Source organism: Oratosquilla oratoria, chromosome 9 (genome assembly GCF_046742065.1).
Source record: "Oratosquilla oratoria isolate Oo_2021 chromosome 9, ASM4674206v1, whole genome shotgun sequence".
NCBI classification, from domain to species: Eukaryota; Metazoa; Arthropoda; class Malacostraca; order Stomatopoda; family Squillidae; genus Oratosquilla; species Oratosquilla oratoria.
The window spans coordinates 77,573,199-77,590,163 of record NC_134785.1 but is presented as its reverse complement, the minus strand read 5'-3'; the positions used below and the strand labels follow the sequence as shown (position 1 = coordinate 77,590,163).

Genomic DNA, 16,965 nt, shown 5'->3' with positions numbered 1-16,965 from the left:
ACTGAGTTTTGCCCTTGCTTTCAGTCTCCCCCCCCAAAAAAAAAAAGAAAAAAAAAAATATATATTATATATATATATATATATGTATATATATATATATATATGTTTGTATATATATACATAGATGCATATATATATATATATATATATATATATATATATATATATAAGAGTATATGTATATATATATATATATATATAAATATATATATATATATATATATATATATACATATACATATATATATTCAGAAAAATATATTAAAAAGCATTTTGGCTGCACATACTAAGTTTTGCCCTTTGAGTCTCAGCCCTCAAATATATATATATATATATATAGGTATATACATTTATATACATTCAGAAAAATACATTAAAAATAATTTTGGTTGTACATGCATGATGAGCACCAAAGTATAAAATTGGTAATGCCACCCCCAAAAAAAAAAAAAAAAAAAAATCCTCAACTGCATACACAACCGTAATATTCTCTTGATGAGTCCTTTTTTTGTGACTGTTCCAGTAAGAGCTACCAAACTGCAATGGAAGGACTCCTCAGACTGTGTAATGGTGACAGTGCTTGAAGGAGAACTTTTTACTTCTGTATCAGATCCACTAACATCACTTTTCTCTCATTGTTTCCTTTATGAACAACATTGACAGCCATGTTCACATGATTGTCCTCTGTAATGTCTTGAATATCTGTAGTGGCTTGGTTGGGGTGTATGAGTTTGTGATACCATTTAGTTTTCCAGTGGAGAATTTTCTCATAATTTCACACCATGGAGTTCCCAACTACCAGTTTATCCTCCAGTGGAGGAAAATTATTTGCAAAGGCAACTGACTACTCCATAGGATAGTTGTTCATAAAGCATTGACTAGTAGAGAGGCATCCTTCAGTAAACCCATCCTTGACTATGCAGTACATTTTTGGTCTCCATCCAATAGAATGGATATCAATTCACTAGAATCAGTACAGAGGAGAATGACCAAAATGATACATGGGCTTAGAAATTTACCCTATGAGGACAGGCTTAGGCACCATAATTTACACCTTCTGGAAAGATGCAAAGTGCAGGCTGATCTAATAAGGTGTTCAAGTGACAAGTGCTTTAACAAGGGAGATGCAGACAAGGTCATCATATTAAGATAACAGGGCAGGACTCAGAGTAATGGATTCAACTTGCACAAATTTAGATTTGAGAAGTAAAAGGCAAGAACTGGTTTAATGATAAAGTGGTCAACAAATGGAATAGACTTAGTAACCATGTATTGAGTGCTGAAGCTATCGGTTGTTTTGAGAAAAAGTTAGACAACTTTATGGAAGGGGATGATAGGTGGTAATAGACATAGAACTGCCTAGTATAGGATTTATGGTCTCTTGCAGTCTCCTTCATTCAAATGTTCTTATGTTCACTCGTTCACTCAGTCATGGCAGTAACAGAATAAAAGGCAGGCCAATTTATAGGGGACATCCTTGAAAACTTGAGTCTTCTTCAAATTGCCTGAGCCAGGTTCACAAAAATGTTTCTACCCGTTTTGTTCTTTATGATACAAACAACATAAATGGGTTTTTGGATTGTTTGGGGATGAGTGTAGGGTGAATGTACAGGTTGTTCGGGATAAATTTGATCATTTTTTCATCTTCTGTCATTTCAGAATCATTTGAAGAACTTAATAGCAGTAAAGTGCTAACGGATAGCTGATTCTGTGTACTATTGGTGGGTGTGAGAGCTAGAGAGCATGGATGACTGGAAAGCACCAGAATATTGGAAGAGAGACCTGCATCATGATGATTCATGCCAGATTAAAAAATTTGGAAATCTTAGCTGCAGCTCAGTGCTCCTTGAATACCATGAAGGCCATGAGTTGTGAGCTGGAGAATTGTGACAGAGATGTGGAAGCAGTGGTTAGCAGGAAGGATCATAGAGGGTGTTCTGACTCTGTTCACACAATGAAATTGGTCAAGAAGCTGCAAAAAAAGGTATAGTAAAATCCAGGCAAGGCAGTGTGGACCTTGGCAAGAGAGATGAGCATTGGAGTGGCAACTATAAAGAAAGCGCTGAATGAGGATCTTCACTACTCCTCATACAAGAGGCTCAAGGGCCAACTACTCACTGCCAAGGCCAAAGAGAGCTGCCTTACAAAAACCAAGAAACTCATCAACAAGGTCAAACACCCAGTCGAGCCAGGGATGCTCTGGTCATTCTCAGAGGAGAACTTCTGCCAGTACCAGTTGCACAAAGCACAGAACAACAGATGACTAGCCTACAGTCCGCATGAAGTCCCACACTTCATGAAGATCAAGTTCCCTCAAACTGTGATGGGTGCGTTTCCAGCGAAGGTCACGTCATGCTGCCCCACATCTTTGAAGAGCGACTCAGACTCACTTCAGATAGCTATATTGAATTACTGTCCACTGTTGTCAACCACTGGTTGGCCGAGGGTGGCTGCAGGAAGACCATACGTGTGACAGCAGGACTCAGCTCCATGTCACACCTCCGGGAAAACCCAGAAGTGGCTGCCTGAGAACTTATACAACTTCACCAGTCCCAACATCTGGCCCCCCAACTCACCTGATTCTAACCCCATAGCCTATTATGTGTGAGGTACAGTTGAAAAGACACCAATCTTATCACCTGCAACACCAAGGACAAGCTGATCGCCAGGATCAGACTGGTGTTCAGGTGTCCCTCAAAGGACACCATGAAGGCTGTGTGTTGCAGGTTCAGGTCCCGCCTGGAGACCATGATGGAGGCTCAGGACAGCTTCTTTGAGTGAGCTCTATTTGGCAAAGGGTCTTCTAAGAGATATTTTTGAATTTTGAGAATACATAAATTTTTGGCCAAGATATGACATTTTTCTTTCCTTTCCAAAAAAGTGTCAAATTTATCCTGAACACCCTGTATGTTTTGACTCAGCCATCCCCTTGAAAGGGGTAAAAGGTCTTTTAATTTATGTATACAAACAACAAATGAAAATAATCCCAACATATGCTATTCAGACATGTACCTCACAACACATTAATCTAAAATACACACACAGAGACCACAGGGCAAATACTTCTATGTAGGCCAACAAATCCAGTACTTCACCTGACACCCCAGACATCAACGTAGTAAAAGAATCACTCAAGACAAACAAGAGTAGCACAACCTTGCCTATGTCATCACCCAGCATTAAAACAGTATAAAGACAGAATGGGCTTGACAATTAACACCAAGTAACCAAGATGTAGTCACCACACAGACGACACAATGCATTTTCCTACATTTTCCTACACTCACCTATGCTAGGGAACTCCACAAAATCTTATCACCAAATGACTTAATGGAAGAACTGCTGGCTGGGAGCAGTATCCTAGGAGCTAATGGTTTTCAACCAGATAACTGTTACCTGCAAAGGGAAGTGGCTTGGCATATGAGAGGACCATCCCATTGCACTTCTCCTCTTCCTTCTTTCCCACTGAAACCATACAAAAATTGTAATTTTTCTTTCCTAGCAGTAGATCTCTCTTGTGAAACAGGTCATTGCCACATACATACATATACCAATGGCTTTTTCCTCCATACAAGGATGGTAGCCAAAAAACAAAGGCTTAAAAAGGATACATTTTTTTTAATTTTATTCTCATGTGTCATGCAGATATTTTTATTTGTTTAACATCGTGACCATGAGATCTGCTGGATTAATTTACTTGATCAATCTACCTTTTCCATGGTCCACCCCTTGCTGTCAATCCTGGTACCACTAATTCCTACAACCAATAATCATTAATAATTATAACTCTAAAATAAACTACATGGTCACAATGCCTTAGACTAAATAAATGAAGATGAATGGTGAATATAACAATATACAACTGCCAATACCTTTGTCTGGGGTATTGGCTGCATGTTATTGTGGCTGAGTAGCATGCAGCTGATACTTTAGGGTCTATATGGGGTGCCACTATGGGCCAGAGCTACACATCATTTTGTCTGTGATAGACGAAATCTCTGTTTATATAGAAATTATGATACTTTTATTATACTATGACTGTCCCTCTGTTATGCTGTCCCCCCATCCCTTGTCCTGCACCATTTCTCTGAATATTCATTTCCTTTTTTCACCTACCCTGTGGTGGGGGAAAAGAATGCTGCCACCGAGTCTTCCCACTTGAGTCGTACATGGCGACAAAAAATGGGATGGGGATGGGACTAGGAATCCTTCTACCTGTAGCCCCAAAGGGGACGTTCCTAAAAAAAAAGTAAAGGCATAAGAGGGTCTAGGAGTTTTCCAACCAGTACCCTAAGGTTTGGGTCTTTTAATGTGTGTGGATGTGGTACAGATGAGAGTGAAAGGGAAGAGATAGGCAGTATGTTTGTGAGAAGAAAGATGGATATGTTGGCATTGAGTGAAACTAAGTTGAAAAGGAGGGGTGAGTGTGAGTTTGGGAGTGTAGTTGGGAGGTTCTCAGGAGTGAAGAGAGGACAAGGGAGAGAAGGGGTGGCTGCACTAGTAAGTGAAGAGATAGGTAAGTGTGTAGTGGAGTGGAAGGAGGTTTCTTCAAGGTTAATGTGGATGAAGGTGAAGCTGGGAAGGGAGATGTGGGTTTTTGTAAGTGCATATGGGCCTGGTAGTGAGAAGAGTGTAGAGGAAAGGGAGGTTTTTTGGATGGATTTAAATGAGTGCATAGAGGGATTAGGGAGAAATGTCAATGTAGTGGTATTGGGAAACCTTAATGCTAGGGTAGGAAATGAACCAATAGATGGAGTGGTTGGGAAGTATGGAGTTCCGGAAAAAAAAATTGTAGTGGAGAGTTGATGGTGGAGTTGTGTCTAGAGAATTGATGATAGTAAATACAATGTTTAAGAAGAAAGTCAAACATAAGTACAGGTAAACGTCGACTTACGATGGCATTAGGTTTCGATAGAGCCATCGTAAGACGATTTCATCGTAAGTCGATCCCCAATTTGTGTATCACTCTGTTCCGTGGTCACTGTACCTAGCCTACCTGTATATTAACCACCAGAGATACTGAATATAGCCTATTAAACATGTACAGTAGTTTATTTAATCATTTTTATCCTTTTTACCATATTCAAACACTATAATATGTATTTTCAGTACGGAACTTAAATCTCGCGGGCAGCAGCCAATGCCAGCCGTACGACGTGACGTAATAATACTCGCATCATAAAATATAGTCACCGCTTATATCGATCGTTCTCTCTTTCACCCGCGAATTTTGAAAACCACAGAGAATGGGATTCAGGGCACATTTGATTGAATGTAAAAACACAGGGGCGACTACAATAAATATAATCAAGACGCCGATATGGCAGCGTCGCGAATCCACTTGCTCCTCATGACGCCTACGTGTGCGGCACCGTATGGAAGGGGTTAAATATATCATATCGTCGTCGTCGTCATCGTAAAGTCGAACAATCGTAAGTCGCGGCCATCGTAAGTCGACGTTTACCTGTACACATGGGAGATGGTGGTGGATGGAAGGGTGGTAGATAGAGCATTAATGGACTATATAATGGTAACCAGGAGTATAGTAGGAAAAGTTAAGGATGTACATGATCTAAGGGGAGAGAGTGGGGGAATATCAGATCATTTTTTGGTGGAAGGTAAGTTGAGAGTGGAGGATAGATGGAGAAACAGGAAAAGGGCAGAAGGTAGGGAGGTTCTTAGAGTGAGCTGCTTAAATGAGAAAGAAAAGGACTATAAGAAGAAGCTGAGAGAGAGTGGGAGGGAGTGAAGGATAAAGTAGAACTAGGAGTGGAGGAGGAATGGGGATGGTTCAAGGAGGGAGTCGTAAGGTGTGCAAAGATGGTATGTGGAACAAGGAAGATGGGAGGAAATAGAAGGAAGGGTAGTGATTGGTGGGATGAGGAAGCAGAGAAGGGTGTAGAAGAGAAGAAGCAAGCTTTCATAGATTGGTTACAAATTAGGATGAGGGAATCATATGCGAGGTACAAAGAAAATAGAAGAGATGTAAAGCATAAGATAAGGGAGGCAAAGAGGAGAACAGATGTGAAATGGGGTAAGAGTATGACAGAAATTTTTGAAAGCAATAAAAAAATATTTTTAGAAAGTAATTAAGAGAGGGAGAGGAGATGAATCAAGTAGAGAAGAAAAGGTAAAAGGTGCAGATGGAGAGATGATAATGGAAGAGATGGCAGTAAGAGGAAGATGGGCAGAATATTTTAGGGAGTTGCTAAATGTGAAGGAGTATAGGGAGGAAAAGGTAGTTGTAGTGGGAAGTGCTAAGAAATGACCATGGTGAATGAGGAAAATGGAGGAGAAATAAGGGCAGATGAAGTGAAAGCAGTTGTTAAGATGATGAGAACAGGTAAGGTACCTGGGTTGGATGGATATCATGCAGAATGTCGGAAAAAAGGAGGTACAGTGATGGTTAACTGGCTGGTCAGACTATTTAATGTTTGTTCAAGAGAGGGTAGAGTGCCAGAGGACTGGAGGAGTGCCTGTATAGTTCCACTTTACAAGGGAAAAGGGGACAAGTGTGAGTGTAGTAGTTTCAGAGGGATCAGTTTGTTAAGTGTAGTTGAGAAGGCTTATGGGAGGGTCTTGATTGAGAGGATTAGGAGAGGAACAGAGGGAGTAATTGATGAGGAACAGTGTGGGTTTAGGACAGGTAGGGGTTGTGTAGATTAGATTTATGTGGTAAGACAAATATGTGAGAAAGCTATAGGAAAAGGTAAGGATGTATTTTGGGCTTTTATGGATCTGGAAAAAGGCTTATGACAGGGTAGACAGGAAGGCACTGTGGGAGGTTTTGCAGATATATGAGATAGGAGGAAAGCTTTTAAGAGCAGTCAAGAGTTTTTATGAGAGTAGTAGAGCTTGTGTCAGGATTAGAAATGGAAAGAGTGAATGGTTTGAGGTAAAGATGGGACTTCGTCAGGGATGTGTTATGTCACCCTGGCTGTTCAATTTATATATGGATGGGGTGGTGCGAGATGTAAATGCAAGGGTAGTGGGTCAGGGATTGGAGATGGTTAAAGAAAATGGAGAAAAGTGGGAGATAAGCCAGTTGTTGTTTGCTGACAACACTGCGCTTGTAGCATGATCAGAAGAGGCATTGAGGAAGTTCGTGACAAAATTTGGGAAGGTATGCGAAAGAAGGAAGTTGAATGTTAATGTGGGCAAAAGTAAGGTGATGAAATCTACAAGGAGAGAAAGTGGCACCAGACTGGAAGTGAGTATTAAGGGAAAGAGACTGGAGGAAGTGGATAGTTTTAGATACTTGGGTGTGAATTAAGCAGGAAAGGGACAAGTGGAGTTGGAATATAGATTGAGAGAGACAAGTAAATGCCTTGGGGGTTAAAAAGTGTAATGAGAAATAGACATTTGGGAATGGATGTTAAGAGAAGGTTGTATGAATTGATTGTGCCAACAGTACTGTACGGGGAATATAGATTGAGAGAGACAAGTAAATGCCTTGGTGGGTTAAAAAGTGTAATGAGAAATAGATATTTGGGAATGGATGCTAAGAGAAGGTTGTATGGATTGATTGTGCCAACAGTACTGTACGGGGCCGAAACATGGAACATAAGAGAGGAGTAGTTTGAATGTGTTTGAGATGAAATGTCTGAGAAGTATGATAGGGATTACTAGGCTGGATCAAGTGAGAAATGAGAAGGTGAGGAGGAGAACAGGGGTGGAAAGGGAGTTGGGAGATAAGGTTGATGAAAGAGTATTGGGATGGTTTGGACACATGGAAAGAATGAGTGAAGAAAGACTAGTAAAAGAGGTGTGGAAGGAATGAACATGAGGGGGCAACCTAGGATGAGATGGATGGATGGGGTAAAAGGGGCATTGGGAAAGAGGGGAATGTCTGTTGAGGAAGGACGGGAGAGAACAGAAGATAGGGGTGAATGGAGAAGGGTTGTGTATGGATGATGCTGTGATGCATGGGGGGAGTGGGTAGGGGGTGAGGGAGTATGTACATACATATACCAAGGCTTTTTCCCCCTTACAAGGGAGGTAGCCAAAAAGGAAAAGGCATTAAATCACTCCCACCCATTCCATCCCTGAATACACTCCACACCCCTCCACCCTCCCTCTTATCTTAGCACCTCCTGGATGACAGGTCATCCCTGCACCTTGTCCACTGTCCTGGGTCAGAACCACTGTCGCAAGACACAGCACATCCAGAGCAAGGCCGCTTCATTAAAAAGGAGGGAGTATGTAAGAGAAATAAATTTATGCTGCCCGAAGGGATTTCTCCCTTTCTTCTCCTTTTCTGCACAAGGGGACAGAGAGGGGAGTCGCCGATTTAATGAAGCAGCCTTGCTGTGGATGTGCTGTATCTTGTGACACTGCTCCTGACCCAAGGTATACAAGATGCAGGGATGACCTGTCACCCAGGAGGTGCCATAATGAGAGGGAGGGTAGAGGGGAGTAGAGTATGTTGGGGATGGAATGTGTGGGAGTGGTTTTTATGCCTTTGTTTTTTGCCTACTTCCCACCTAAGGGGGAAAAAGCCTTTGGTATATGTACGTATGTATGTAACTGTTGATCAGCTTAACATTAATTGACAAGCTTGTTGAAGACCTGACAAGAGCTAGAATTAAAATACTACTGCACGAAAGATGCCCTTGTTCTGAGTTATGAGTATTCTTTCTTGTTTTTATTGTTTAGTGATAATGAGGAGTGTTTTGAGCAAGTAGACTTGGACACCAGCATTTGGCGGCACAAAGCTCAGTGGATGGAGGTTTGGGTCCTGCTAGAGCCAGTACAAACTGGCAGAAAGGGCATGTGATCTTAAATCCCTAAGCTCTGTCTCAAAGGCATTCAATGCTTATAAATCTTACAGAATAGAATGGGTAATGATTAAACATTTTTTTGGGGGGAAGTACACAGTATATATGTTACTTAAGCTGTTAATAATGCCCATAAACTTCTGCAGGGATGACATTGTCCGTGCAGTCAAGAAGCTGGGTGTCCTAGGATCAGGTCTACAAGTGGTAGCCACTGGTCAGTCCTCCTTCATCCACTCAGTGCCTGGTGAACTGTCCATGGATCACACAACTCTTCTGCAGCACGTGAGTGGAATATTTCAGGTTCTTGTACTAATTTGTGTTTTTCAGAATAAGTTGTTTTCATCTTCTTCCATCCCATGCAGTCAGAAGTGTGCAGGTTTTGTGTCTTCACATCTTTCAGATTGTTAGTAGGGCAAAGATGATAGCTTTAGCCATGGCTATATGTCTCTTGGTTTATGCTCCTAACTTCTTCCTCCAAAGCCTGATATATGATTGTTTGATTGAAATCTATCTAAGATTTAATCCACCTTCTACCAAGGGCTTCTTCCCCCTTTGTAAGGGAGGTAGCCAGCCAAGGGATGCACCTACCCCTATACATCTTACTCCCATCCATCACCCATTTGTTTCCCTTTCATCTTAGCTTCTTGTAGGTAAGGAGTCATTCATCCCTGTCTCCCACCCAGGTCATAAACAGTGCAAGAAGACACAGCACATCCACAGCAGGGCCTGCTGCTTCATTTACACTGTGATTCCCCACCTTTGTCCCCATATGCAAAAATAGAGATGAGGGTGAGTGCCCAGTTCTCTGCAAGAGTCCACCTATCCATCTCATCACATAACACAAGTATAACCAACTAAATGCAACAAATGACAACATCAGCAGCATACTATTCAAACATCTACAACCTTCCACCAAAACCTCTGAACACATTCGTACAAAAACACATCCACACACTGATCACAATACCACCACTACTCTCCCAAACTCCATATTCCACCTGCCTCCCCCAGACATCAGCCCAGTTGAGAAATCCCTCCTATGACAGTTAAAATCCACATTGGCATGACTGTGGTCAAACCAGCTTTGAAGGAGCACACCTAGAATAAACCTGACCACAGAATCAAATTGCTCCAGATGCAGTCACCACATGGAAGACAGCAGACACATCATTACATTGCCCTATTTTGGCCTTATCCAAACAACATACAGGTTGACATTCAAAAATCCGGCAACCATAAATCCGGAACCTTCAGAAATCCGGGACAGATTTCGGGAGCGCATTTTCATATTTCCCGCGTTGGTGCGCCACTGTTTTTTGGAGCTGCCGCTTACGCCTGTATCAGCTGTTGGTTCATGCTTCCACCTGCTAACAAGTAATCCTGCTCATTTTTCTCATTATTCTCCTCATTATAGCATTTATTTGTTGTTGTATAGCCCCAATATGGAATCAACAATGAAAAAGGTGGCATAAAATGCAAACATCATGCGTTATCGATCGCAGAGAAAGTGGAAATATTAAAAAAAATTAGTAACAATGTGTCTGTGTGAACAATTTGTGAAACTTACGACATTATGTGTAAAAAGCCCATCTACTACTTTCGTAAGAAGTACAGTACGGAGTATTTTATTTAGTTTGATTAATATTCTTCGGAGGATCAGTTTTATATGTTTTATTAAAATTGAATTAAAATTCTGTATAACTATCTTTACTGTATTTTACTTAGTTCGTGAATAATAAAATTTCATTTGCTTTTCACTTAATGTTTATTTTTTCCATTAAAGGACTGTACAGGTGGTAATTTTCTTTAGATATATACAGGGTACACCATACAAAATTATAAACTTAAAAAATCCGGCATTTTCAAAAATCCGGCAGTCCTCAGGTCCCGAGGTTGCCGGATTTTTGAATGTCAACCTGTATTGACAAACCTTGATTGATTTGTAGGTCAATCTGGTGGCCATTGCCCTGGGTCAGAAGCAATGCAGCAAGACACAGCACATCCACGGCAAAGCCACTTCATTTAATCGGCGATCCCTCTCTCTCTGTCCCTTCGTGTAGAAAAAGAGAAGATGGGGAGAAATCCCTTCAGGGTGTGTCAAAATATCATTCACACATAACCACTCCCTAAACCCCCCCCCCATTCCCCATCCACTCCCTTCCATGCATCACAGCATCATCCATATACAACCATTCTCCACTCACTCCTATCTTCTTTCTTCTTCCTTCCTTCATCAACAAACATCACTTTCTTTCTCAATGCCCCTTTTACCCCATCCATCCATCACATCCTTGGTCACCCCCTCCTGTTTACTCCTTCATAATTGATTGTGATTCATCATTATAGTAATAATAATTTTTCTCACAAATTTCACTGACTGGAAACTCACAGCATCACAGTGGCCAACAGAGGTCACCAGGTGTTTTTGTTAGGAATAAACATTGGGTTCTCTTATTGGGATGAAACATTGGACTGTTGTTTATGCTCTGTTAATGCAGAGCACAGCAAATGCCTAATAACACCCTCCGCATCACCTGGAAAGGAAAGATCAGGTACAGGGTTGCTATCATGGAGGTGGACCGCACAACTCAACATGCACTAGAAAGACCATGGTGACATGCCAATAGAGAAGCCCCTGCTGCACTGAACTACCAGTGGATACATCCAATATGTAGGAAGATGTGCGGCTCAAGAATTGGACTAGTAAGCCACAAGAACACTCACAGGCAGCAGGGGCTACAACAACAACCATAACACCTCATCTTTTATTGCATCATCCCAAGAAGAAATTAAAATTGTCATTGGCTATGATGGATTGCATTAGCTAAGAACCTGTAAAGTTAATGCAGGACTGGTTCTTTTTCATTGGCTTATAAAAGGATTTCTTCCCATCTTCTCTTTTTCCACATGAGGGGACAAAGAAGTGGATCACTGATTAAATGAAGCGGCCTTGCTGTGGATGTGCTGCATCTTGTTGTATTGCTTTGGACCCAAGGCAGTGTTCGAGATGCAAGGATGACCTGTCATCCAGCAGGAGCCAAAAATGAGAGAGGGAGGGGTGGTGAATGAGAGTATGTGGGAATGAAATGGATGGGAGTGGATTTATGCCGTTGACTTTGGCTACCTCCCTTGTAAGGGGGAAAAAGCTGTTGGTATATGTACCTATGTATGTATGCATAAAAGTAGTGGGAAGGGAGCAGCAACCAGTTTCCAGATTTCTGTTTGCAGAAAAGTGGAGGAGATACAGTCAAAGTATATAGAAATCTTTAGGTTCAGTTTGGAGACAGGGTGTCATCCTTAAGATTGTTTTCAGATAGAGGTGAGGATGTTGACCAATTTTGAAGAGGAGCAGGTAGATGATTCTCTCTGATGTCTGCATCCAAGTTTTCATCATTGTTCCTACGTACACCATTTCAGCTAACTTATTAATTTGCTTACAGCTATATTTATTGAATTTAATCCCTTAAATATTAGCTATTACCCATAAAGAGTGGCCAAGCACCCAATACAGTTCTTTTTTTTTCATTCATTCCTGTGTGAAATTGAATTTGGCTCTTCTTTGCCCATTTTAGGGCTCCTTATTTCCCCAAGAGATCTGAATACAGTCATCCTAGCCCATGCTTTTTCCCCCTTGTAAGGGAAATGGTTGAGTCACAGGTCATGCACACCCCACACCTACCCCATACCCATCCTAAAACCTATTCATTGTCCCTCCCATCTTTGCACGGGTGAAGGATCATTCTTATTTCCTGCCTCAGAGCTCGTGTCAGAAACAATACAAAAAGACTGCATTTCCACAGAAGGGCCTAACAGCTGGAGCTGGTTTACCCCTATTGATTAATTATATGGGGACACCCCATCCCTCATCCAATTAAAAAATTTACAGAACAGACCAGAAGATCCTTTCAGACTTAATTATTTTTTCATCTATTCATAACCACTCTATTCTCTACTATCTTTTGCACTCTTTCTTGCTTGACAAACATTTCACTTGCATCTAGTACCCTCTTCACCCCATCCATCCACCTCATTCATGGTCTGTTCCTGATGTTCCCTCCATCTATTTCTGCTATCCACACTTTTTACTTGTCTTTCCCCATTCACTTTCCATACACCCAAACCATGATAGCATCTTTTGATCAACCTCATCTAGCTCTCTTTCCACCTATGCTCTCTACCTCAGTTTCACATTTCTCAGTCTATCCATCCTTGTAACACTGACAATACTTCTCAAACACTCTATCTCAAACTTGTTTGATCTCTTCCTTTCTCCTTCAAGTTTAAAGTTTGTTTCAGGCAGTGCTGTGGTCATTTCTCCTATATACACTCTGTAATTCACCTCCACCTCTACTCCTTGCACTATGTGACCCCAAATACTTAACATTTTCCACTATCTCCAACCAACCTTTAATCCTTTGAACTCATCTCCCACCCACCAATACTATCTTTTTATCCCTGTGTTGATGTGTACGTTTGTGCAATTATATTCATATAAATGCTCATCAAGAAAAGGATTAGTACTCAAATTGGGAGAGGAAATGGTTATTCTGAAGTTCCTGGAAAATATCATTGTGGTCTTGATAATATTGCTCCCCAAATTTAGAACACTTGTCATGCTAGTGGTTTATCTTAGCCACAGAGGCAAACTGCCCCAGGTGCAATCACAAAACAGAAGACGCCAAACTCCTCATCCTGCATTACCGTACTGTAGTCTTGCCTAAACAAAAGCAAAATATCTCTTCCTTATTTATGGGCCAACTTTGGTGGCTTTTTCAGTTTACCTGGGACCTGTGAATTTCCTACAAGAGAGAGCTGGGGCAAGAGATCAGTTGATTGTGACTTAACTATTAGCATTACAATTGTAATTTAATATGAAGTCTTTTGATTTTAATATGACTAATGATGGTTGGTTTTTCTGTAAACTTTCATTAACAGGCAGAAGCTTCAGGACACATGACATTGACTGGTGCAGCAGACCAGCTCAGTTGGGAACAAGAGCGAGTTGATCGTGCTCTGAACTACCTTTTGCGTGTGGGCGTAGCCTGGCGGGATGATCAGTCACAGCCTCCATCATTCTGGTTCCCAGCCTTCTTCCAGCAGTGTGCTGCTGCAGACTAAAGGGATGAGGGTCAGGAACAGAAATCTTCATTTTTTGTATCTTGGTCAAGTGGATGGAATGACTAAAGGAGAATGTAAGGTTTGAAATTCAAGCAACATCTATGAAAAAGGTGAGACAGACTTAGGAGTTGTAGAACTTATACAGAATGATACATACTTGGAGTCATCTAGCTCAGAAATTTTTGTTCCAGATGACATGGATAATGAGAACTCTTTTTCATTACTTCCTTTATTGATATTAACATATGGCTCAGCCAGTCACTCCAAGTCAGCGATCAAGGTGGATGCACAGGATTTCCACTCTTACTAGATATACATATAACAATTGTATATATTCACAGTAATCAAACATATTGGAATATCAACACAAAACCAGTGTCAGACAACACTGATCTTGTTCGTACTCTGTATGATGTTATTTACCCTATAAATTTAAGGTTATTGTAATTGGAATAATAAATATGCATTATTTATGTAAGCTCTATTCATCTTTTAAATAAACCTAAGTGGTAATGATTAAATATCAAAGTATATCATTGAGTTTGTGTTACAGCACCAAAATTTATGTAGTGGGAAACATTTGTTCAAGGATTGGCATTTCTTTTAACTTCTTGTATTGGACCAGTATAAGAATGTTTAGAAGAGTTTTACAATCTTTCAACCTTCCCACAAGATATGCTGAGAAGAATGAAAGAGTGTTGCATTATGTATGAATAAGCATTATAAAACTATGACTAAAACAACAAGTAATTCCCTTCATCTAGGTGAATAGGTTGTTTTGGCAAACACTGAATACAATTTTTCTGGTATAGCTTGGGGTATATTGAGTTACACAAAGCATACTCAACTTCCTCATCCCATAGACCTATAGCTGAATGTAATCATTCAACTTTTACAAATTATCTTTGGTCTGAAGAGGCTCAAACATCTTTACTTTTATTACATGGTATATGGATACAATTTCCCCTGAGGAACTTTACCCCTGTCATGATTTTGTTTACTTAAATTTTTTGTTGCCATCACCACAATCACCACAACATTCACTGGCTCAACCTTTTATCACTTAAAACACCTGCTACAGTTGGATAATTGGCAACATGCATCCATGCCCACCAAAGAGCCTTCTACATACATACATATACCAAAGGCTTTTTCCCCTTACACAGGGGGAGCCTTCTACCCCTTGTAAACAGAGTGGCAATCAAAGGACATACCCACCTCCACATTCATTCATCACTTATCAAAACTCATTTTTCACTCCTCCCATTTGATAACAGCCACAGAAAAATACTTTGAGCTGTATAACCAGATAAAGGGTGAAGACATATGAGCAAATCTTCATCTTGAGATTTATGACCTGCTAGCACCCATACCATTGATCTTGCTCTCAGTGCTCTACAAAGTCTGCATACAGGCGCCTCAATTTTCTTGGGAGAATTCTGGTGAACAAAGAAAGGTATAGATGAGCTCAGTAATACCATGGGATCCAGAAATATCAGTTTTTTGTACACATACATTGTTAATGAGATTTATATCTTTGTATTTTACCCACTCTGTTATTGTGGCACATTGTGGCAAAAGATGGTTTTGTTCAACTCATGGGAAGGACCCTTTCTTGAATCTAGTCATTTAGTTATGTATCTGTCTATATGTATATCAAAATACCACTTCTAAGGGAGGTAGCTAGCCAAGGCATTAATGCACCCTCTACCCATTTGCTTTCCCTATTATCTTACCTCCTTGTAGATAGAGGGCCCTGTCTCCTACCCACTGCCTGGATCAGAAGCAATGCAGCAAAACACAATATTACTGAATAATGAACTTGCCACCTCCCTTCCTTGCTTGACAGACATTCCCCATACATCCAATGCCCCTTTTAGTCCATACCATCCATCCTTCCCATTCTCATTTTTTCGTGTCCCCAAACAATCCGTATTCTTTGGTCAGTCCTGTCTACCAGCTCTCTTTCCACCACCATCAGCCCTCCAGAGAAATTCTGATGACAAGCAAAAACCACACTAGCACATCTCTACTCAAGCCACCATACAGCTTTAAAACAATACCAACACAGAATAGGCCTAGCTACAGCTGCAAATTTCCCAAGGGATGCAACCACCACAAAGACAACACCAAACACCTTATCCTACCAATCCCCTACTCTACCTTTACTAAACAACAACACAAGATTACTTCCTTGAGTGACTTGTGGGCCAATCCTGTGACTGTTGCCAGTTACCTGGAAGATGTGGGCTTCCTGCAGGAGTGACCTAGGGCAATGTCAAATTCCAAATCTTTGCTCCATACAGTGTCATGAGTACAATCACTTTCTCACATAACATTCTCTTTGCATTCATCCCCAGATACCTATTTGTCATAACACTTTTCATTTCCCCCAAATATTTTCATGAATTTTGCATACTGTGAGGGGATAAGATTCTGACTATATGGAGAAATCTGAGACTTAATATCTTCATTTTGTTAGCATGTGTTATAGCAAAAAGCAATATTTCTATCAGCTAGAGGACAGGCTGGGTCAGAAGCAGTGTCGCAAGACACAGCACATCCACAGCAAGGCCGCTTCATTAAATCGGCGACCCCCCCCCCCCTCTCCATCCCCCCATGCATTAAGGAGAAGACGGGGAGAAATCCCTTCGGGCTGCGTCAAAATTTGCTCACACATACTACCTCATCCCCCACACATACTACCTCATGCATCACAACATCCATATACAACCATTCTCCATTCACCTCTGTCTTCTGTCCTCTTCCATCCTTCCTCAACAGACATTCCCTTCTTCCCCAAAGCCCCCTTCACCCCATCCATCCATCCACCTCATCCTAGGACGTCCCTTCATGTTCACTCCCTCCACATCTGCCTTCCATACCTCTTTTACTAGTCTTTCTTCACTCATTTTTTCCATGTGTCCAAACCATCCTAATACTCTTTCATCAACCCTATCTCCCAACCCCCTTTCCACCCCTGTTCTCCTCCTCACCTCCTCATTTCTCACGCTATCCAGCCTAGTAACCCCCATCATACTTCTCAGACACTTCATCTCAAACACATTCA

General features: G+C 41.0%; 2 protein-coding genes across 5 annotated transcripts in view; one reads left to right on the top strand and one right to left on the bottom strand.

Annotated features, from left to right (window-relative positions):
- The window catches only part of lsn (vacuolar-sorting protein SNF8), an 84,112-nt gene extending 69,733 nt beyond the window's left edge, over positions 1 to 14,379 (top strand). Inside the window, exons 5-6 of the mRNA XM_076191016.1 lie at positions 8,924 to 9,059; positions 13,713 to 14,379. Coding sequence (XP_076047131.1) covers positions 8,924 to 9,059; positions 13,713 to 13,895 — 319 coding nt within the window. The 3' untranslated portion in view covers positions 13,896 to 14,379. The remainder of the gene's footprint in view (positions 1 to 8,923; positions 9,060 to 13,712) is intronic.
- Positions 14,380 to 14,662: 283 nt separating this feature from the next.
- The window catches only part of LOC143028624 (17-beta-hydroxysteroid dehydrogenase 13-like), a 174,968-nt gene continuing 172,665 nt past the window's right edge, over positions 14,663 to 16,965 (bottom strand). For all 4 annotated transcript variants that reach the window (XM_076191015.1, XM_076191012.1, XM_076191013.1 and 1 more), the window contains exon 9: positions 14,663 to 15,334. In XM_076191015.1, the coding sequence (XP_076047130.1) occupies positions 15,283 to 15,334 (52 nt within the window). In that variant the 3' untranslated portion in view covers positions 14,663 to 15,282. The remainder of the gene's footprint in view (positions 15,335 to 16,965) is intronic.